Source organism: Phyllopteryx taeniolatus, chromosome 4, assembly GCF_024500385.1.
Source record: "Phyllopteryx taeniolatus isolate TA_2022b chromosome 4, UOR_Ptae_1.2, whole genome shotgun sequence".
Taxonomy (NCBI): domain Eukaryota; kingdom Metazoa; phylum Chordata; class Actinopteri; order Syngnathiformes; family Syngnathidae; genus Phyllopteryx; species Phyllopteryx taeniolatus.
In genome coordinates this window covers 11591241-11614746 of record NC_084505.1, presented here as the reverse complement: position 1 = coordinate 11614746, position 23506 = coordinate 11591241, and the positions used below count along the sequence as shown (strand labels likewise).

General features: G+C 39.7%; 1 protein-coding gene across 1 annotated transcript; it reads right to left on the bottom strand.

Moving 5' to 3' along the window:
* Window positions 1–10696: 10696 nt before the first annotated feature.
* On the bottom strand, window positions 10697–22642 carry cxcl12b (chemokine (C-X-C motif) ligand 12b (stromal cell-derived factor 1)). Its single transcript, XM_061769436.1, has 4 exons — window positions 22511–22642; window positions 20533–20650; window positions 14992–15075; window positions 10697–13179 (listed from the first exon to the last, which is right to left on the bottom strand). Exons 1-4 carry the CDS (start codon window positions 22575–22577, stop codon window positions 13140–13142), a joined length of 309 nt encoding a protein of 102 aa, XP_061625420.1. The 5' UTR covers window positions 22578–22642; the 3' UTR covers window positions 10697–13139.
* Between the last annotated feature and the right edge of the window lie 864 nt (window positions 22643–23506).

Below are 23506 nucleotides of genomic sequence, written 5' to 3'. Positions count from 1 at the left end.
TGGGGATCGTTATTAATTATGACTACCACTAAATTGCTTACTAGGATTTTTTTTTTTTACAATCCAATAGCTGTCTGTATTCCTATATTTGTATCCTATTATTGGATCTAATGGTGTAGTGGTCTTAATTCTTTGCTAATACAACATGTGACATGCTTTAAGAGGTCCTGTACATTGTCAAAAAGGCCTGGAACATCCCAAAACTAATTGAAACATACTTGCATGACTTTGGCCTAGTCCTTTGGTGTTTGTGTTTTACATCACACCTACTCAATGCGGCCATTAGAGACATTAAGACTTATGAAACACATACCAGGAGTTCACTTTAACCTTTTCCCAAGTAATGTAAGTTCATGAACTGGAGCGCCTATGAGAAACACTTCACCTCTCCTGGCTCAGGGAGGAAAAGTCCAGTCCAATATAATCGTGTAACCACCAAAAGGAAAATGTTGGAAGCTTGTTTGTGCTCAACCTCTGACCAGAGACTTACAAATTGCCCAGAAGACAAAAGTCTACTGCTACTTACTGAAATGGCTGTTTTTATATGAAATAACATATTAGCACAGATTTACTTTGGCTTTAATCCAGAGACTTCATTCAGTATCTATTTCACTACAGTATAACCTGATGATGGACATTCTGAGTGGACAGTTTTTTTGTCAGTCTCGTCCACGGGCCGGCCAATGTTTTTGCTCAAAGGCCAAATCTGGTTTTTAAAATGGACAGATAGGCCATGTCATTTGTCGATAAGGTAAAAAAACAACAACAACAACTGCAACATAAAAATGTGATGTAAAATAATTTTAATTATAAAATAATTCCTTTTTACTTTATTATTTGTGATTAATTGTATGAATAATTAACCAACTATTAAATAAAATGAATGAATTTTTTTATGTGTTAAAAAAATCAATTAACCAATTATTAAATGAGATAAATGAATAGAAATAAATGAAAAAAATATTTTAAAGGTCACCTACCATCAGAATCCATTTTCTTTCTATTGTTTTATGCATAAAATAGGTTAAAATGAATCTTTGACATGGTTTAAGTTTGACATCCATGCGGGTTGTAGATTGATCGCAAAAGTCAATAAACAGCATAAGGCTTGCAAATGGGTGGATTCGAAATAGCTGACATTGTGACGTAGTTTTGTCAATTAATATTCAAGCACCTGCCCACTTCGTGGTTGGTGCCCACCCACTCAACTCAGCTTAACGGCACCTCGGCATTTCTGGGTTTTAAGTGAACGAGTCTCAGCCGCTGCCAAGCCATACAGATCTAGTTTATAAAGTATACATATTTTGTGTTCTATTTTGTATTCATAATTTCTGATGTAACAGCCTGTATTCATTGTCGCCAGCAATGATTATCGCGGCAGGTTCATTTCAAAGGAATGTGCGCCAATGACGAGCATAACCTCAAAATATCCCCCTCTCTTTTCATTTTCACCCACGTCCCCTTTCAGATTCCCTCCAGTGGGGCAACAATCCAGCGCTTGGTGAATTGTGCTTCACAATGATAGTAACGGGGGACGGGCGTCCCGCTGGCCACTGTAGCCGCTTGTCGCCGGCCACGGCGGTCGCTGGGCGGATTGGTTGGAATGGGGAGTAGAACCGGGAAGAAAAAAATCAGCCGGGGTGACTTGTCGTGCTGCCCGTGGCCGCTCGCAGCACACCTTCGCCGATGACCCGATGCAGAGGACCCTGGTGGGCGGAGCATATCAATGTGGCACGAATCAAGCAACTGCGTCTTAAGTTTGTATAAATAACCCCGCAATAAAAGTCTTGTGAGGGACGCGAGTCTGAACGTTCAATCGAAAGACATGACGTCCCTATGAACACTTGGCCGTCCCAAGCTTCTACGCTCGCAGATGCCGTAACATGGACCAATCATAACCAAGGTGTTTTCTATATTTGAATTGGGGAAGATGAGCGATCCAATCAGAGCAAAGCTCATTTACATGTCACATAATAATGAGCAAACAAATGCCAGGCGGAAAATTGGTCTTTTCTAGAGTAGCTTGAAAAAGGACATTTTGGGCATTTCCAACCAAATTTATTATGCAAACACGATAAAAGGAGATCAAAGACTATAAGAATTAAAGGGGAAAAAAACTGATGGAAGGGGACCTTGAAGTAACCAAAATGAAAAAATGAATGCAGCAACAAGGATTACAGGAGTCCTGAGAAGAATGGTGCAGGCCGAATGCGGCCCCCGGGCCATAGGTTGCCCTCTGCTAGTCTCAGCAATCACATAACGCTTTCAAATATACAATAAAAAATCAATTTGGATCATTCAGAATGCTCTCACCTGCAGATGGTGATATATTTTGTTTGGATGGTCTCCTTCGGCTATCTTGGCAGTTAAACTCTTCAGCGGAAAAAAAACCCAGTCCTGCTCTTTTAATACTCCGAGGTGAACGTATGCTATAAAACGTAGCTTTGAATCAAAATTTTAAACATGTCACACCCTCAGGTTTCAGACCCTGAACCATGAAGTTCTTATTTCATGACATAATGTTAAAATATACAGCCTGGCTAAATAAGCAATTGAGATCATTTTGGATATTTCTGTACAGAAGTTGAAAACCATTGAGGCTAAGAGTGTGTGTATGTGTGTGTGTGTGTTACAAAGTGATCACAAAGGGAATTCAGTAGAAAACTGGTAAAATAAAAAAGACTTACAAGTGGAAGAGAAGGACGCGAGAGTAATGGAAGAATGTCAATTGATACTTTTGGAAAGCAAAACAACTTTTCGCTGTTTCCAAGAACACAGATGTCAATAAAAGTAACCATGACACTTGCCAACCCAAAGGATAGCGGAACTACAGCTGATGAATTGTACTACATTGTAATGATGAATAACTTAACATGAATATGAGCTCTTAGTTGAATGTCCCGTGAGTCTTAAAATGAGGAATTCAAGTTCAACCAAAATGTACAGGAAAAATAGAGCCAACTTTCAATTTGGAATCACAGTCATGTGTCATGTCACCTAACATATTGCAAAAATGTACCTCTGCGATTTAGTCTGATTCACTTCTTTTTACACTTGCGTGACGACAAAGGTTAAAAAGTGATATACGTAAGGTGCATCGACAATGCAAAGTCACATTCACAATATGCATTCGCGTGGATTTTGCATTTTATATCAATAGTGGTTAACTTATTTTTACACCTGTATGTTACTTTGCCTGCGCAGTTAGCACAGGTTTTATGAGAGTGTCCTTTCCGCCCTGGCATGGATTATCAATTTTATTTCCATTATTTTCGATGGGGAAAAAAAGTTTTCTAAATATGAGCAGTTGTGTTGTTGTCGGGTGCAGACAATAATCTCAACAGATGGTTTATTTCCCAAGTCCACTTATCAAGACTTTTTGTTCGATTTTCAACATGATTTAAGATCAAAATCAGGGTCAGTTTCAAGTTTGCCGAGCTAAACCAACTCGTCAACCAGATGTCAACAAAGCATTATTATCACATTATGTAAATACCTCATCTGTCTCGAATAAAATAATAATTTGTACAGCTACCGTCTATGACCATATGTAGTACTTGTCTGATGTTAGCCCTTAATGTGAGGGTGACATGGCCTTGCCTGGAATTCAAATGATTGTTTGTGCTCATCGGTGTGCTAAACACTAACACAAGACACATTTTACAGTGGAATTGTGCCGCTTCGCTGATAATTGCCTGCAGGCCTTGTCCGCCTTTGTCGAGGAAATAGCTGTGAAGTCAACTCTCTGTTTAGTTAATGACGCTTGTCAGTTAAATGGAAACAGAGCACTCTGATAAGCACGCTACAAACACCGTCCACCGAGGGCGGCATCACACTGCAACGATTCATTAAACGGGGATCATAGCAGCATTTTTGATGTGACGTCCTCTAAAATGAGCCATGAATGATGATCTATTTAGTCTTCTTTTCACCAGCCTCATTCTTTCTTCGTGTTTTCCAGAAAAGGCAAATGAACATGGATGCATTGGATGCTATTCTTTGTGGAGCAGGGACTCACCACTGCATGATTTTGGATATTTGTCTCATGTTCTTCTTACTTTGTTCCTTTCCCTCCTCTTTGTTGCTTGTTCAAACATAAGATATTTGGCTAGGATTGATCAACTTGTTCCCAGCAGCCTTTGGAGGTGAGGGGACTCCTCAATATTCAGCCATGACGGACCAGGGGGCATTCTGAATCCCCCCGGAGCTGTGAATGTGTCTTTTCGGTTTGATGGGGAAGGAATGTCTTGGGCGAGATGTGGTTTCTGTGAATGCTTTTTTTTTTCATCATGTTTTCCCCTGCCTCTCTGTCTTTCTCGCAGCCTTTTCACATGTCCAAGCTCCTCGTCCATCTCAGTCAGACACTTTTTGTTGACGGCCATTCGAGATGGTTTGTATGTTTAAGCCTGGAGATGGTTGTCGGTGGGAGGTAACAATGGCTGGTGTGCATGTGGTGGGGTCACCACACAGTCAGGGGATGCGGGATGGAGGGACCAACTGAGTATTCAATGCCTGTGCCATTTGTCTGCTTTGATAGTTACATTGTGTGTGTGTGCGTGAGTGTGTGTGTTGCTGTTGGGGGGTCGGTGGGTGGGGGCTATACCGGTACCACTAACTGCCAAGATTGCCTGCTTAATTTGTCTTTCATTTTCATTTCACTTGTTATAACAAACACAGAGAGAGTCATGTGCAAAGGTTAGCTAGCAAATCTACTGTACCTACCTATCTGCCTACTACCTACGTACCTATCTCTCTATTCAAGTGCAACTCATGATCTTCTGCTTGCCAGTAAGAGAGGTTTTTTTTAATTAATTAATTACATTATTTTTTTTTGCATTGTAAAAAAAGTACTTTAAAAGTACGTAGACTTGCAACACATTCTGCACTGATGTGCACAATCAGCCGTCAAAACTGTATTTGTGAATTTTACTGGAGAATTATAATTGCAAAACACATTTCAAGAAAAATATTCCACTTCTTAGATATCACTGTTACATTGTTTGTGTTCCTATATAGACCAAAAGATACAGTAATAGAATTCATTGCTTTCTACACAGGTTCATATTTGAAGAGGCACTGTATGCCAATGAATTCAGTAAGTTTGTGTGTTTTCCAATCATTTCAATAATACATATATACGTATATATAGTAATAATATGTTGTTGTGACTTGGCTTGTCCTACATGTCGGGGGTTGCCACAGGGAGTAACTCGCATGATTTGTTTGGTTTCATGCTAAATGTCCTTCCTGACACAACCCGCCCATTTTTTAGCTGGGCCTTGGATCGGCAGTGGGTGGGCATTCTGGCACTGACTGGGACTCGAACCCGCTACCTCGTTGTAAAAGGCAGCAGCATGTGTCATACTATATACTGTATGTTATCTTATATACTGTATATATATATATGTTATATTCAGAGGTAGATAGAGGACCCAAATATTGTACTCAAGTAGGAGTACTGTTACTTTAGAATAATATGAAGTAGTCCTCCAAATAATTACTTGAGTAAGAGTCAGAAAGTACTTAGTGAAAAAAACTACTCAAATACTGAGTAAATGGTGAGTAACTAATCAGTAAGTAATCAGCATGAGTGTCAAATAAAATAAAAATAACTACATAAAATATGAATGTGCAAATTCAGATATTTCTGAACAAAATCACTTAATCTACACTAAAACAATAAATAAAATCTTTGTAAAATAACAAATGAATGCAAATTCGGCTCTAAGAAATGGTCTTATATTTTGTTTCCACATTTTGTGGCTCAACAGGAGGAGATTAAAAAACAGGAACAAGGCTGCAGTGGATATAAAAAGTCTACACACCTCTGTTCAAATGCCAGGTGCTTTGTAATGTAAAATAATTTAGACCAAAATAAATCATTGTAAAACTTTTTCCACCATTTATGTGACAGAATTTACTCAACTGCAATTATTTTTATTTTTTATTTTTTTATGTTTTTGAGAGAGAAATTGGAAAATGATGAAAATGAAAATGGATGGATGGACGGATGGAAAATGGAAAATGATGAAAATTATAATGAATGGATGGATGTTTTTTGAGAGAGGAGGTGAAAATAAACTGAAATAATTTTGTTCAGAACACCATTTCAAAATAGATGTTCTGTCTCAACTGGTCTTTTACCTGGTTAAATAATGTTAAAAAAAAATTATAATAATGATCAAATACATCTTGTTGCACAAGAGCGCACTCCCTCTTATAACTGGCATGACACTGGGTTCAGGAGTAACCAATCACATTCCAATCACACAACCAATCACATACATACCTGCCAGGCTGCCACCATTTCATTTTTTAATGCCCTAAAACACATGCATGCCTTAGAGAATTTTTATTTTGATTTAGTCACTGAAATGACTGAATGAAAAAGCTGTTTGTTGACCAGACTTATTGATATTGTTGTGTGTGTGTGTGTGTGCGCGCATGCGCTCGTATCAGAGCGAGCAACAGAGAGAGTTTTCAGAACATACCCCAAAGATGCATGTTTGACAGTTACTTATGACCACAAAATAGAGCTCACGTTGCACAGCCAAAACTACAACAAAAACATCTGCAACTTACCGCAAGGTGTATTCTCAAGAGCGGGCTGAAATATCCAATTTTGGGCTGTCACAATTTAAGTCTACGCTGTATGACAAAGCTGTTGGTTGTATTTCAGAGTCAAGACAAGTCATGTGGCGGACCTTTTCCCACAATATGAGTCACACTGATTGGCTTTGTGTGCGATCAACGGAGCCCTATGTGGAAGTCGAAGGCAAAGTCTAAAAAATGGCTCGTGCACGCAATAATTGTTAAAAAAAAAAAAGTAGCGAATGGAATGTAGATCACTGTAACATAGTAAAAGTACCGTTTCTTCTTAACATAAATACTCAAGTAAAAGTAAAAATTTTAATGCATAAAACTACTGCGACAAGTACAATTTGTCCAAAATACTACTTGAGTAAATGGGTTTATGTATATATATATATATATATATATACATGTATATATACATACATGCACACACACACACACACACACACACAGTATATACATACACAGTATATACTGTTTGTATATATACAGTATATCTACAGTAAAGAAACACCGTAGTTTAATCAATTTTCAGTCAGCAGCCGTTAGATCAACTCCGCGGTACCTTATACTAGAGAGGTATTCCTATGCAGTTGAAGCACAGCGTGTAGACAGGAGGAGAGAGGAGCACAGCAGATGACTGAACCATCAACCCTGCGACCACATGGATGACATCTACTGACTCTGCAGCCAAACCCACAAGCGGAAGCATGCGTGTTCGTGATCACTTTCTCCGTCAGCATCACTTCCATGTCCACATGCATGAACTGGTCATGGTATCACAGTCTTGTCCTACCTTTATATCACTTTCTTAAAAGTCAAATGGAAAGCAGATTCTTAGTAGACATGGACTATGACTCACCATTTGAAATCACCCCAGGACACATCTGACCCTTTGTATGACGCCAAGTGGTTGTACATATATGAATTTATTTCCCTGCGACTTGAGCAATACCAGGTAAGCGCACATCCCCATGCACAGTGTAGTGCAGTTCTGCAGCCAATGTGTTTCCTATTAACTGGCATGCAGCCAGTAGGGTATTAAGTTGTTCAAAGATGGACAGTCAAGAATCTCCAATCATGCAGGATTACACACAACCTCCGAAAGTAAATCGGCCGGGCAATTTGCTGTCTAGAATGGTTCTGTTTTCTGGCTCAGGTGATTTAAACTGAAGGATTTTGTGTGCTCATTCGGAGGCGTTGTCTTTTTCATGTGAATGATGCATGCATTAAATAGTAGGCAGCTTCACTCAAATGAAAGTTAACATTTTATTTTGGGGAGGGCTTTTTTTCCTGCTACGGTCTTCCTTGAAAATTGTACAAAAATACCCATTTTTTCATCCGTGCTTAACTCATTATTAAAATGTGACTCCATATTTGGTTTACTGCAGTTTTGCCTTTGATTAATTTTGTTTATTGAGGAGTAAGCAATGACTGTGTGTGTGTGAGAGAGGTTGTGCTTTTTATTTTGCTGAAAAATGACTTTGTTGTCTTTGCTTTATTGTTCTCAGTTGGACGGTGCATGCATGTGCAAAACCACCTCTAATGAGCCCACTGGGCGCATTCTGTGACTCACAACCGGTTTGCCACGTCAAACGTCATTAAGGACATTTCAAGCTGCTGACATTGTAAAATAAATAAATAAATAAAATGCTAAAATTCCTCACTTAAATGGAGCGTGTCTGACTGTCTGCTAAAAGCACAGCATAGAAATCCAATAATCATTTCTGAATGGACCCAAAAGGCTCCAAACATGCGACCTTGACCTTGGAAAGCACTTGGTCCACCTCCAAAAAGTATCTCGTTTTGCTCATATGACTGGCCACAGGTCAGAGGAGAGAGCAGCAACATGAAATGAATCCGCTCAGCGTGGCTCCACTTGATTAGAGCTCCGTGGGCTCCATGTTGCTCCTCGGGATAATGAACCAGCACAAATGAACGCACTTAGGTGTTAAAATCTCAACACAAGCATGCTGATGGGCATATGTCCCTTTGAAGCTGAATTGTTCATAAGTGTGTTGGTTGTAGTTTGCTGAAGAAGCTAGGCGGAACTCGTATTGTGCCTTGCGACATGGATGGATTTGAATAAAATTCATTCATCTTGTCGAAGATGGCATTCGGTTAACCAAGCTGCTGTGGTAATAACAGACCATCCTAACGTGTATATTAACTTGATGCCATACTGCGGAGGTCAGCAACTAGCAGCCCACGGGCCATAATTGGCCCACCCCCAAATATCTGGCCCGCTAGCTGACATTTGTCAACGCACGATAATGAGCCGGGCTGCTACGGTACAGCACTCACTTCACTTCCTTGTTACAGTATTTAAGCACCTGATTGGCCCCGTAACCCATGTGACGTGTGATGGTGTCAGAAGAAATATACTGATTGGCTGACTTGCCCATGTGACTGACCAGGTGACCGAAATGTGGCGTCACAGTTCAACGGAAGTAATGGTGGCAACAAAAGGGTGGCTGTGCCAGCTGTAACTGTTTACAAGGGGTTTCTGTTCAGTTCAGTTCAGTTTATTTTTGAAAGGGGACAATGCAATTTCATAAAACACATGAAGTACACATGGTTAAAAAAGCCAGAATTAGCCAGAAGGCTAGTTTTCATCTGTAGTCCCCTGGCCATGATGTAAAAAAGCAGTAAAATACATCTACAAGACAATATAATACAGGATACATAATCAAACTATACTATTAAGAGAGAATAAGACCATAATTTTTTTGATCATAACAAAAAGACAACATAACATACTTGTCTTTTAGTGTTGGCAGCTATAGGTGTTAACTAGCCACATTTTCAGTTTTTTTGTGAAGGCCTTGTATGTTGTAAGCAGTTTAACCTCCTTAGGTACTGAGTTCCACTCACCAGCGCTCCTCACTGACCAGGCTGACTTACTGAAAGTGCTCCTGCGCAGAGGAATGAGACAGTCACCTCTGACAGAGCCTCAAGTTAATCACCCAGTTTAATAAAAAGGTAGTGGTGACAACTAATGTGAATTGCAGGACACATCATCATCATCACTTCGAACGCACCGCGCCTGTCAGAGCGTCGCTTTGCAATCGATGTGCCCCTCGTTGTGTAACAGGAGCAAGCGAGGCTGTGCGGATGTATGTTGAGAAACCTCGTTCCCCAATCCTTAAAGAGGATGCTAGCCGCTTTTAGCTCAGCGGTCAGCACACTCGACTTCCAACCGGTGACGCGGTGGCGGCCCAATTGTGGCTGGGATGGCGCAGGATCGCCACCGTTACACGTCCGGGCTGCAACCTCGTTGCTTGGCAATTTTTCAACCCGGTTAGGATGAACGCATACTTTTCTTTCCACTTTTCTTTGTACTTCCCACAAAGATTCCAAAGATTCCTCGATTTCGGTGTCCAAAATCACACATTCATTGGATTTCTACTCGATTGACAGGTAGATCGACGTGATGAACTATTTTATGCTTGTTTTCTGTGAAGTTTGATGTAAATCTGACCATTAGTTTGTTCTTGGCCTTCAAATGGGTTTGGTCACCGCGCTTAAAGAAACGCCTGCATCCGTCAGCCAATCAGATGACAGTTACGTCACGGCCCTCCTTGGCCTCCGTTTTAGAACCAGGTCGGAGGAGGTTCTCACCGCTCGGCCTCGAAAAAGTGTAATGGAGTTTTCCTCCCACATCCCAAAAACATGCATGGGAGGTTGATTGAAGACTCTAAATTGCCCGTAGGTGTGAATGTGAGTGCAAATGGTTGTTTGTTCATATGTGGCCTGTGAATGGCTGGCAGCGTGTACCCCGCCTCTCGCCCAAAGGATAACTGGGATAGGCACCAGCACACCCTCAACCTGCGTGAGGATAAGCGGTACGGAAAATGGATGGATATTTTAAGTTAATATAAATTCCTCCCCCAAATACAAATAGCTTCAAACAACCTTCCACTTTTATGTTTTGGATGGGACGCGTTGCCGCCTTGTGTGGCCTCACATATGGCATATACCAGAAACAGCTTCTGTTTGTGTCACATTTGGACCTGAAGAATGTGGATCATTGTCCTATAATATTGCCAGAAGTGAAGACAACTTGCAATTTAAAAAAAAACAACTGAAAGTAGAGCAAAACTGAATTAGCTGAGTGAATTTCTTTATTGAAAAAGGGGTTTGAGTATGACAGCTAAAATACTGTCTCTTTACATGTTTACATACAAAATACAAACGCTAATATGTAAAAGTTAATAAAATGTGTCAAAAGCAAATTACAAAGATTATCAAGTTATTTCACATTTTCTTGGTGTCCAAACGTAGAAATAGGCCCCACTTATTTTTGCATCCTAACAAGTAAATGCAAAACAGTATTAGAAAATATATAAGAAACATAAACATGCATTGTAATAAAGTGATATATTGCAATGGTTAAGAAAATGCATTCTTCTCGGTGTAGTACAGTATTAGTAATTATTCTTTGTAGTATTAGTTCGACCCATGCACAGTTGGACTCAAATGAATATGTTTGTTATCAAAATAAGCATCAACATGAACATAACGAGGTGCTCACTTTGCCTCTAATATTGATATATTGATTGTTGATGGTCTTGTGGAATCCTCCTTCTCTATGGATGTAATGGATTGACAGGTATTCATTTTTGATTATTCAGCACTGTGGTGAAGAATTGGTGCAACAGCAAGAATCATGGGCCATTCATACAGTATTGATAAAAATGATAATAATGCTTGTTGCGCTGTTGGCTGCTACTTGATTAGATTATGACCAGTTAGCAAGCAGCTTGCCAATTGTCAAGCATAACAAATAAACTTAACACAGACCACAACCAGCACTTCCAAAACGTCTTGTGAAAAAGTGAGCGTATAGTTTAGCAGTGAAGAAAGTGTTTGGGGTGCTGGGAGTGTCCTAATAGAAAGCACATGTCGATCGCTTGGATCGCAAGCAGCAGTTTTTGTTCTGCTTTGCGTCACAGGATTTGCTGACACTAAATATAAATAGTAAAAGTTTGAAAAGCTAATCAAGTGTTTGCTGTGGCCGGGCTGAATTACGTCTCCAATCATTACACAATAATATTGAATATTGAATTCTCACAATGTGTTGGACAGATTAAAACAAGATGTAAGAGTAAAATACTTACATGGGGCACAACTAGTGTTGAATGAATGAAAGCAGAGAAAACAAAATAATTGAGGACAGAATTTAATTTTCTTGGCTGGCTTTTAACAACATTGTGAAAAAAAAATTCCCCTGGTGCAGGAATATGTCGCAAATTGTTTTCGACTAATGCATGAAACCATAATACATTTTCCGGGGGTTTAAGACATTCTACCCTTCATTTAGTATTTGCTGAACTGGATATTCCATTCAAAAGCATTCAGTGAGCATATACACAATATAAAAATAAAAACAGTAACATTTACAGGACATTTGATAATAAAGTGGCTTAAAAATATATATTTTTTCCGACGTATAATAAAAAAAATGATCAAAACGTTCTCTTTGCCATCATCAACATTCCCTTTTTGACAATTCAGTCATTTCATATACTTTCTCCCACAAATACTCATTTAAGAATACCGCAGTCAACTTGCTCTAACGTCTTGATTCAGTCTGCGCTATCATGTAAAACTGTAAAAACTCTAACCAGATTTGGAATTCTGATCTTATAGCTGAGGTTTCATCTTGTTGCCTGTTGCACTGAATAAATATTTGGTCTCTACTGTACACTGATATGTTCAGTCAGTAAAAGATGCATCAACGATGCTCATCGCCTTTCTCTGCACTGGATGACCTTAACAATAAGCTTTCCATGTCATTTTCACATCAGACCATCAGGAGCTGCTCATAAAAATAAAGAGATGAGCCGATTATAGCTTTGCATGAACTAAACAGTACAAACCAGACAAATCAAAATGGCTCTGACCTTTAAAATGAATATGTTGCACCAAATGATCAGTGTTTGTTGATATCTGGTAGATGTTTGTCATCCCCTAAAGAACACGTTTTAATATAGTGCCTCTTTCACACACACACACACACACATGTATGCTGTATATAAGGCAGAAAATCAGAATACTATCTACTTACTGGATACGTTACATTCTTGATCCTGGAGCAGAAGTCAAATATTTCAGAAGACACTGAGAGAGTTGTGTTAGTGTGACCTGCCTATAAAGATTCTACTTGTACAAACTATAATTCCTTTGAGGATTCCGAATATTTAAAGGACACTTGACATGAGGTGGTGGGCACAGTCATTACCCATAAATCATTGCTGTTCAGACAGAAAGCTCATAATGCATTTTCATACACACACGTCCATCATCCCAAGCTAGGCTTTAATCGCACTTGGTACTACGTGGAGGCTGGTGAGGCGACTCCGTTGGTGTCCAGAGAGGCGTGTGATGGGTGGCACAGATTGGCGGTGAAGTGCTTCTTGTGCAAGCAGTCCAGAGAGGTGGACGGGTACATACAGCGTGTTTTCATACATCCATAGCAGTGGTAAGGAGGTACACAGGTTGGACCTGAGGTTGCTTGACCTAATGGAAAACACCCCCCAGATTTAGTTCTTCTTGTTGTTACGTCTTCGCGACTTCTTCACCCTGCGCACGCATTCAGAAACATGTTGGCGGTCAAATAACGTCATTTCTTTTGCAAGTTTCTTTTCTAAATATTTGGTGTTACAAACAAAAATGCACCTTATGATTGTCATGATTGTCAAATACTGTGAATACATTGCTGCATGCTCATTACTTCTCTTTCAGATAGATTACAGATGATACTACTAGCACTGCGTTAAGGGCTGAAATATTTAATACACTGTAATGATTATCACATATAATGTGTGCGATCTTTGAAATTGCGTAACCTTAAAGTTGTACAGTAGATGTGATCTGACGTAAAAAGAGTGATGATAATAAAGTCCGTAAAAGGGGACTAAAAATGGTATTTCCTTCATTCTTGTGAGAGCAATATTTCACATATGTGTATGTATTATCACTGTGTTTCATATCACATTTCATATTTTAGTTCATCTCTCATAGCTGTAACAACATTGATGTTATATGATACATTTTGGCTACCAGGTGGCGTGAGAAATTGTTTACATATGACTTTACACTGACATATGACTTACAAGCACACGTGAAGTGCGCTAATAAACATACGTCTGTTCCCATGCTGAAGACGAATCTTCCCATCAAATGTTATGTTTGCTAGTTGGTCGCAACACGTGATGCCAAACATGTATCGTCTCATGTAAAGACAGTAAAGGTCAGCAGCAGTAATTCCCTCCAAAACTCTCATGTGTCATATACATATAAGTAATTACCATTAAAATGTTGAATTTCAAGTAACATAATAATAAGAAGAAAAAGAAGAAAAATATTTTTAAACCAAAACTAAAATTATACTAAAAAATAATACTATTGCATCGTCATAACGGTCAACATCATCTTAGCATTGATACTAGTGCTAAATTGCTAACACAGCACAAGAGGTGTCCTGGCTGGTCCACTAACATGATAGACAGCTAAAATAGATGATCATTATTAGTCACCAGGGTAATGTTTGCGATATTATTCTCCTTATTACAAGCCAGTGTACATTCGAAATACATTTTAAAGTGTTATTTCATAGTTTTGATGCTTTAAAACAAATATTTACAAGGTAGAACATGCTTCATATCCTATTCTTAATCCTTTTTTGTTTAAAAAAAAAAAAGAAATACGAGATTATCCAGGCAACCCATGCACAAACAGTCAACAATATCTTAATAAATATCTACATGAATGACTTTGTCTTTCCATTATGAGTGTTTGTAGTGTTTCAAGAATCAGACATGCAGCCGAGCAATAATCAACAGCAGACGCATCGGGAGAGTTATGTTCATGAGGAATGTGTACATTTGAACAACATGGCTTGTAAAAATGTGAGTCTTCTGCCACTGGTATTAGACCTTTTACACTTTCCTCCCCCAGTGCTCCCCCCCCCCAGCCATGGCAACTGTGCTGTTAATGTGCAATTAGTGGTGATAATTGTGCGGGGAATGCATTTAAAAGCCCATTGGACACACTTGTGTGAAGCCGGGTGCGTGAGGTGATGATGATGAACCCGCTGATGACGCCTGTGATGCTCGGACACGAGGTTATGAGAAAGGAGGAAGCAGGCGCTGCACAGGCAGATTTATCACCCATCTTAACTTTATGCACATCACTTCACAGATGATAATTCAGACTGCTTACATCAACCAAGTCGATGCTTTCACTGAGTAATTACCAGCAAGAAAATGAACCAGCAATTTGTAACAGTGGTTTATTTGTACAATGTAAATTGTAATTCTTCATGTCTGTCTTTGTCAGTGATGCTGGAGGCCACTCATAGAGAAAGGGAGGCTGTTTTTTTTTTAAACTTACTTGTTAATGGCGTTCTTTAAGTACTGCTGCAGCCACTTGGTTTCTGGGTTGATGCAAACTTCTCTGTTGCTCTTCAGCTTGGCACTGTCGGATGCAGACAAGGAGGGTTTGATTGTTATTGTTGCTTTGTTTTAATCAGACAGGTATGAGGTACACTTTTGACTGCAGTTTACAGATTAGTTTGAAGTATACTGCAAAAACAAAAACAAAACATCTTAATTAGAATACAGGAATTTATTTTTATGTTCCCATCATACATTTGTCCTCTATGAACCTTGCAGCCTGTTAACTAAAACCTGCTAACATAAATATTGCACCTTCCATATGTATGTGCTCCAATGAGTGTCTTCCTAATCTAGTATCTACTTTCTTGACCATACTGTGTGTAAGGTCATGGAAGTGTGTTACATTCAACTTTGACCCTTTTCCGTTAGTTCTCCAGCTAGTTTAGATGTGAGGAAATATATTTTTTGATGTCCTTTATAAATCAGGTTTATTATTGACGTCAATTCAACACTGCATTGGCTATGGAGTATCCTCTGCCTATTGAGTTTTGTTGAAACCAAAAGAAACATTTTAAAAGCGTCTTTGGCAAGATTAACTCCAAAAATTGGAACACTGAGACCCAGTAATGTGAAGACAAATGCACGTAAATGCACAATACGGACAGTTTGTCTTTGTGGAGTCAAAACTGTGTACTGTATGTGCTCTTTTTCACTTGAATGCAAATTCATATTTCCCAGTAGGAGTATAAATATCATTTTGTAAGGTGATAAAAGGCAAGTTTAATGACCTCCTGCTGTGCAAACACTTAAAGGATTATGTGCCGGTTCTGGATTTCTTTATCTTATCTGTCGCATATAAATCACAACAATAACTTAGTGTGTGTGGAAGTCCCCTTCAATAACAGCACCATCTAAAAATTGCTTCCAGCGTGCTGTGACCTCAAAATTCCTCAAAGGAAAATAAGGATTGTTCATTTGATGACAAACAAAAAACAACAACGAAAGAAAACAATTGACTATTGAGACACATTTAATGAGAATGAGTTTGGAAACACCTGAGCTAAACCCTAAAAAGCTCAGCACGTCCCCCAACACCGGCTGCAAATGTGACGTTCAATGAGCATGACAGGCTGTCAACCCCTTGGCCAGCTGTGAGAAATTAACACTCTTCTGTTTCCACCAAAGAGCAGCTGCAGTAAAGCGCCACAGCTCATCCAGTGTTTTCTTCATCTGCAGAGTATTTCATGCAGATTAGTTAAATGATGGCGGCACGGTGGCCGACTGGTTAGCACATTTGCCTCACAGTTCTGAGGACCTGGGTTCAAATCCCGACCTCGCCTGTGTGGAGTTTGCATGTTCTCCTCGTTCCTGCGTGGGTTTTCTCCGGGTACTCCGGTTTCCTCCCACATCCCAAAAACATGCACGGTAGGTTGACTGAAGACTCTAAATTGCCCGTAGGTATGAATGTGAGTGCGAATGGTTGTTTGTTTATATGTGCCCTGCGATTGGCTGGCGACCAGTTTAGGGTGTACCCCGCCTCTCGCCCGAAGATAGCTGGGATAGGCTCCAACATGCCCGCGACCCTTGTGAGGAGAAGCGGGACAGAAAATGGAGGGATTTATAGTTAAATGATGCATGGAAACATTTTTGAATGGTTGAGAACCTCCCCTTTAACACTTTGGGCTCTATATTTGGAAACAGCGCATCAATGGAGCGCAAATGCCAGCTGAAGTGTATTTGCCAATTTGGCAGACCCGTCTGCACCAAGCTGGGATTGGGACACCTGCTCAGACCACGCATGTCGAAGGTAGACCGTTGTTCTCACATGATTTTTGGTGAATTTGATTTGGTCACATGGGCAGACAGATAACTGCTGGCGACTTAAATAGTATGTCATATTTAAGTCGCCAGCAGTTATCAGCAGCTCATTCTGTATTTCATGAGTACCCGCTCACATTGTCTGGTGTCACACCAGCCGAGAGCAGTGACGAAGTTTGAGCGTTTTGAAAGGCGCTTTTCAAGATCATTCATGATCGTTAATTGTTTGGGGTTGAATGCAAATCTGGTTGAAGCTCAAACACAGTCGACCTCCAATTTGCTGTGATTTGTATATAAAAAAAACAACAACTCAAAAGAAGCAATGTAAATTTAAAAAAATCTGTTGCCATCATGAAATGTATTAACTATATAGGCAATGTTTTAAAATACATTCTCAAATGTTAAGTCGAAACTAAACTTTGCATCCTATCGCTTGACACTTGAAATTCAAATTAAATTGATCATTTTAATCAATTTACATAGTGCTGTATATATAACCAGATCACACACGTGCAGGCATGGAAGGAAAGACGTCAGAGGGAAAGGACTGCACAAACATTAGAGGGGCAATTGTATTTTGAGGTACCACCGTATTTCAATTAACCTCAGAAATTGTGAAGGACAATTGGTGGAATATTTGGAATCTCAACATGTTGGCATTTGATTGTTTTCAAATGTTATTACTTTTCAAATTGTTGTCGATAATGTTTCAATTTACATTGAATAAAAGTATATCGTATGCAGACCTGAACGTGTGCAAGCAAACCCCAAATAACCTCTCACATTTATTTATTTATTTTTTTAAGTCTTAATCTCCTGCCTGTTTGTTTGATATTGCACAGAGTCGAAAACATCTGTGCACATTGGTTTGATGTAATCTTTGAGTTCGGTGAGCCCTTTTGATCTGACCGGTGGTTGAATTTAACTGTGATTTAACTGTATGATTAGTGGACACAAATTAGCGTAATTTTAAACAGTGTTGCCTGAGAATGATCGACCACAAATCTCCCCCCCCCCAATTAAAACCCAATACAAATGGACTACACACACCGAGTGAAATATTTCATGATTTATTTTTAATATATTTATGTATAATTATGATGATTAGATCTTACGGTAAACGAAAACCCCAAATTTGCCATCTCTAGAAACTAGAATGGTATGTAATAAACAGTGAAGAAACAATGAAAATGATTTTTAATGTAGAAATTAGGCAGGAATTTGCCCTCTGAATGTGTGTGTGTGCACTTGCATCTGTAGGTATAGGCGTGTGTGTGTGTTTAGGTGTGTGTGTATGTGTGTCCGTGTGTGTATGTGTGTGTGTGCGGGCGCTCGTAAGTGATTGAAAAATATTTAAATATTTAGGTGAGAATTTGTCGCACCACAAGTCGGGGGGCAGCCGGTGTGGCTCTGAACATGTGGGTCTCACACTTGTGTGGCAAAAGGTCATGTGTGAGAGTTAGCAAACTGTGAGGGGAGTCTTTCTCCTCCTTCCACATCTCCATCACACTGCTCCACAAATGAAACAGCCCTTCGCGCTTTAACCGGCCGCCTTGTGTGTTCCTCACCTCACTTGAGCAAATGGCATCTCTACTTAAAAGGGACGAGGCGCATCCACGCAGGAATCGGCCTTCGATTCCTCCAACCAACATGTCAGCAGCTCCGTCACTGGATCTGTTTATTTTCTCTCTTTTCTTCCCCTCCTCTTCTTTTATGAGGGGTGGCCGGCCCATCCGCTGGGGACCTCCATCCTGTTTTTGATGTGTCCCCCTCCGTCCTGTTTATCTGTCTGCTTGTCTGGCCTGCAACTGGGCGCTTCACCTCTAATTGACTCGGCCAGAATTTGAGGGCTGGCGTTCCCCACGCAGCAGGTAGTAATTACTTCACAGCAAGTTAATACCAACAGCATGCTGGGATGAGTGGGCAGGGTTCATATTGGGGAGCACGGTGGGACACTGCTGGGCGGGGGTGGTCACAGAGGAGTATAATGTTACTAGTGTTCTTTAATGTGCCTCAATGGAGCTGCATTTCCCCTCTCGCCTCGCTTAAATAACTTCTTGACTCCTCTGGGCTAGTCGCATCTCTCTGTGTCCTCTTTTGCTTTTCATTCACGCTCCGAACAGTCACAAGTCGCCCCCTCCTCATCTGGCAGCCTTTTCGCCTTTTGGCTGTGAGGCTTCTGCCGCCTGATTTTCTATAGCGAACTAATGAATGAGGCTTTTGAGTTAATGTGTTCCAGGCCAGTGAATTACACTCAGCCTTGCTGTGCAGTTGGAGGCGGTAGATAAAAAAAAACACAAAAAAAAAAAACAAGAAAGTGGAAAAGGGACACAGGAGGTCAGAAGAAACACAAAGCTAATCACTTTGACCCTTAATTATTGCTTCCTTTGCAAAACATAAATTGCCCCCCTCCATCTTTGGCCGTCACTTCTTTCCTCATTTGGAGTGCAACACTTTGAAGCCAGACTTCTTTTTGTATGATTTTGATTAAATAACATTGAAGGATTACATATTAACAATGTACACAACTTGTCAATAATACATAAAACAATGCATAACAAGTTCTACTTTACTGGTGTAGTTGCATGAGGCCGTAGGCCGAAGAATTTTGTAGGATTTCATACAAAAAAAATGTAATTAGTTGAATATTTGAACATATTTGAAAGGCTAATCAAGAAATACTAACTTTAAAATAAGAGTCTAAGGAAAATCAGTAGCTAACAATGAATTTTGTACTTGTAATTCTGAAACTTGTATAGTTTGGATTTGCAATATATATTTTTTGGTGATATACAGAATATATAGTACCATAGATACAGTACGTATACCTTTCTATACATATATTCTGTACAGATAGTGTACATAGGGCCTACTGTATATGTGCCCTGAGACCAACTCTAGGCTCCAGCTCGCGCAACCGCGAATAGGATAAGCGCTATAGAAAATGGATGGATGGATGGATGGATATTCATTATAGCACACTTCTATTCATCCATCAATGTTCTATCAGGGCTTGTCCTCCCATTAGGGTTGCCGGTTGAGCTAGAGCTGATCTAAGCTGACTTTGGGCGAGAGGCATACTTCATTATATTTAATCATACAGTTTCTATTCCATTAAACGTGTGAATGTAGTACGTTTTCAACATTATAACAGTGTGTAGAAGATTCTCTTGGCAAAACAATTCTGGAGCAGGAACCCATATCTGTACATGACAATACTATTCCTCCATTTCCATTGTTTTGTTTGCCCCACTTGTTGATCTCCCCCAAAACCAAAACGTGCTACTTTTCTACTAGTAAGTACAAACAATATAACACACTTGGCAGCTTGGGATTCACCTTTCGCGTGTAATGTATTGTATTGGAATTTATATATTCCAGCTTGTCCTGCTGGATAGATAACACTTACTTCATGTAGTCAGAACCTGGCCAACTATTTTACGTTCACACATGAAAATCAAGTTAAAGTTATGAATAAAGCATGTTTTCTTTGCGGCGTTGCCTTGCCACTTTAAACCGGCTTTTACCCGGACCTGCTCTCTGCAAGCAAGTGTGCCAAAACTACCAATAAATTGAGGCTTGACTGGTCAACCTTGACATGATTTAAACTTCACTAACAGTATTTGGGAAAATCAGTTATTTGCCTGAAATTCTCATATCAGACAAACCATCAGCAGCCATTTGTTTAAGGTGCTAATCGTCTAGTCTTTGTACTCACATGACTTGGAAGGGGCAGTTGGGTGTGTGGAGGAACTTGAGCTCTTTGATGGAGCGCTGGGGAACCGTGTTGAGAGTAGAACGACACCAGCACCTCTCCACAAGACTGATGGGCTTTGCTGCAAACACACCGAATTGAAAATGATTATTTTTTTATTTTTTTAAGTATGAAAACAAAAGACAATATGCTAAGAACTCGCCTATTGTGCATTTTAGGCAATCAAGAACCACTTGGTATGGCATGCCCCTAATAAGAAAAATACACTACATTATTTACAATACCTCTGATTAAAAAACAATATCTGTCAATGTGTTCATACTATGACAAACAAAAGAACGATGAACATAATTCACATGCCACTTCTCAGTTAAAGATAAAATGTCATATTGAATTATAAGGAATTAATCTCTTAAAGGGGATGCGATTACATCCCTGACTTACCTCATTGAACACGCTAAAAGTGTGTTTAGTCTACTATAACATCTTTCCAAAGCATGGGAACATACAAATGTACCTGCTATTGCTCTTGACAACATGTTCATTAAAAAGAGATTAGTTCCTTTTTGATCACTTTCTTTTTTCCATACACACTACCACAGAATTTTAGCTTTTCACTCAGAACGCATTCAGCCTGACTGGTCTCCCACTAAAGGGTCCTCGACACACAATTTCTAATGTCGCCCTCTTTTATAAAAGAGCCCTCTGCAGCTCACACAGCCTCAGTGGAAATCACCCTAAGTACATTCTTAAAATGATTACAAATCACTCCTGTGCCACCAGCATGGAGGCTCGCGGGGCCCCGAGCACTATTGCAGATGCAAGCAGATAATGGCAAACATCAAAGTATGACAAGCGCATTCCATAAAGCAGCTGTGGATTGCTCTAAAATGATGCTTCTCAAAATGCTCCGCAATAACACTTTTAGCGACGTATTAAATTTGGCTTGATTCTTAAACAACTTAAAGCAAACCTAAATAAATCCAATCATTTCAATAAATACGTTAAAGAAACCAAGCACACCTAGTGCAACTCAGACCTTCCACATATTCCTATTGACATGCATGTTTATAATGCAACACCAAATGGCTAAGACTCAAGTAATATCAGCCTAATGACTACGCTTCATTCTTATGTAAACTAGGAGATCATTATGCAGCACGCAGCACTGGGGCCCGACGCAAGCGTCCACTGCTATCATCAGCCCGTTGTTTATCCCTAATTAGAAACTAATTAAAAGAAAGCAAAGAGGAAAGCCAAATGCATACAAGTCTTTAATATGCAATCTGGGGGTGCTAGCAGGGCACAAACAACAAGCTTAACATAGCACAGGCCAGGCCTTGACACCTGGCCACGAACATAAGGAGACACTAAAGCGGGGCCACAAAGTTGATAAGAAGACGATGCAAGATAACGATCTGTTGTTCGGTGAAAACAACATCTACAATACATCTTTTTAGGCAAAAGTATTTTTGAACATTTATTTCTGTATAAGAACAAAATTGGGAGCTACGTGTGTTTCATCGGACAACAATGTTATACTCCTTGTGTTATTATATCCAACGTGTTTGAATTTGATCATGCACTTTTAACAAATAATAATAATTATAATAATAATAATAATTGTAATCATAATCATGATATATTTTTTTCCTACAACAAACATTCCAGATTCTAAAGTAAATGTAGCTCGGAAAACCATTGGAGAAAAGTAAACCAATTCATCATCAACATTCAAAAGTTTCATTAACAATCTCCTCAGATATTTTTTGAGACAAGTCAGTTAAATTTTAAATATTAAATATGACAATAACAAAGACAGTATTATTTAAATTAAATTAAATAAATCAAGACCTCAGCATTCAGACGAACAATACTACCTGTGGTTAGAAAAGGTCTTAAAGTATAGGTCAGTAAAATGATGCCAATGAGCAAAACAACACATAGATAGCCATGCAAGTTTTTAGTGATTCAGACTCACCGGTACTTGTAGGCCCATGTGTGACCACGGCAAACAGAAGCATCAGTGGCAGAAGTTTGACATCCATGATGGTGCTTGCTTAAGCTGCTCCCTCTGCTAAGTTCCAGGGCACAACTGAGGCCGCCAGCTCTGTATTGTGTTAAAAGCTCACATGAGAGAGAGCGAAATAGAGAGAGAGAGAGAGAGAGAGAGAGAGAGAGTGGGGAAGGAGGGAGTCCCACTTTCTCAGAAGGGGGAGTGTTGAGCGGGGTGTCCCAGCATGGGAGGAGAGGAGGTGAGACCAAGGCAGCGAAGAGGAGGAGGAGGAAGGAGCAGTGGTGAGTCAGGAGAGACTTCCTCACTTGTAAAGGAGTTGGCAGGGAGTCAAGGAGAAAGTCTGGTAGAAATTCTTTCGCTCCTTTTTTCCTTTCATTGTCAAATTCGCCTGGTTTCATATACTCACCCAAAAACTGAGGCTATTCAGCTTTCAGGTGAAATTCCTGAATGAGCCTAAAATGGACTCCAACCTTTACAGGTGAACTGAATTTGACGTGTAAACTTCTGAATGTACGTATCCAATTGTTCAATGTTTCAGTACCTTTTGCACAATTTCTAAGAAGAAGCTGAATGGCAAAATGCACAACAGGTATTTTGATCCATTAATGGACCATTACATTTCCAAGGACACCCATTTCATGCCTTTCTGTGACCCTTCCAGTGTCTCTGTATGTCAGTTGCAACCTGCTGATGACACTCTAAGCTCTGTGGCCACTTCCCTCTGAGAACATCCTTGTTTTAAGCCTTGCAATGGTACTGTTGATCATTTCTTACATGTCATGTTGGTCTCATGATGTCAAAATGTGAAGAGCACGGTTTGAATACCATTATAAATTCAATTCCTGAAATTTGGCTTGGTCTTTTGCAGTTTTGAAAAATTGCGTTATTCTAGATGGGGTGTTTGGAGGACTTGCCCAAACACCCCATCTTTGTAAATCCCCTTCCAGCAATTTAGAGAAG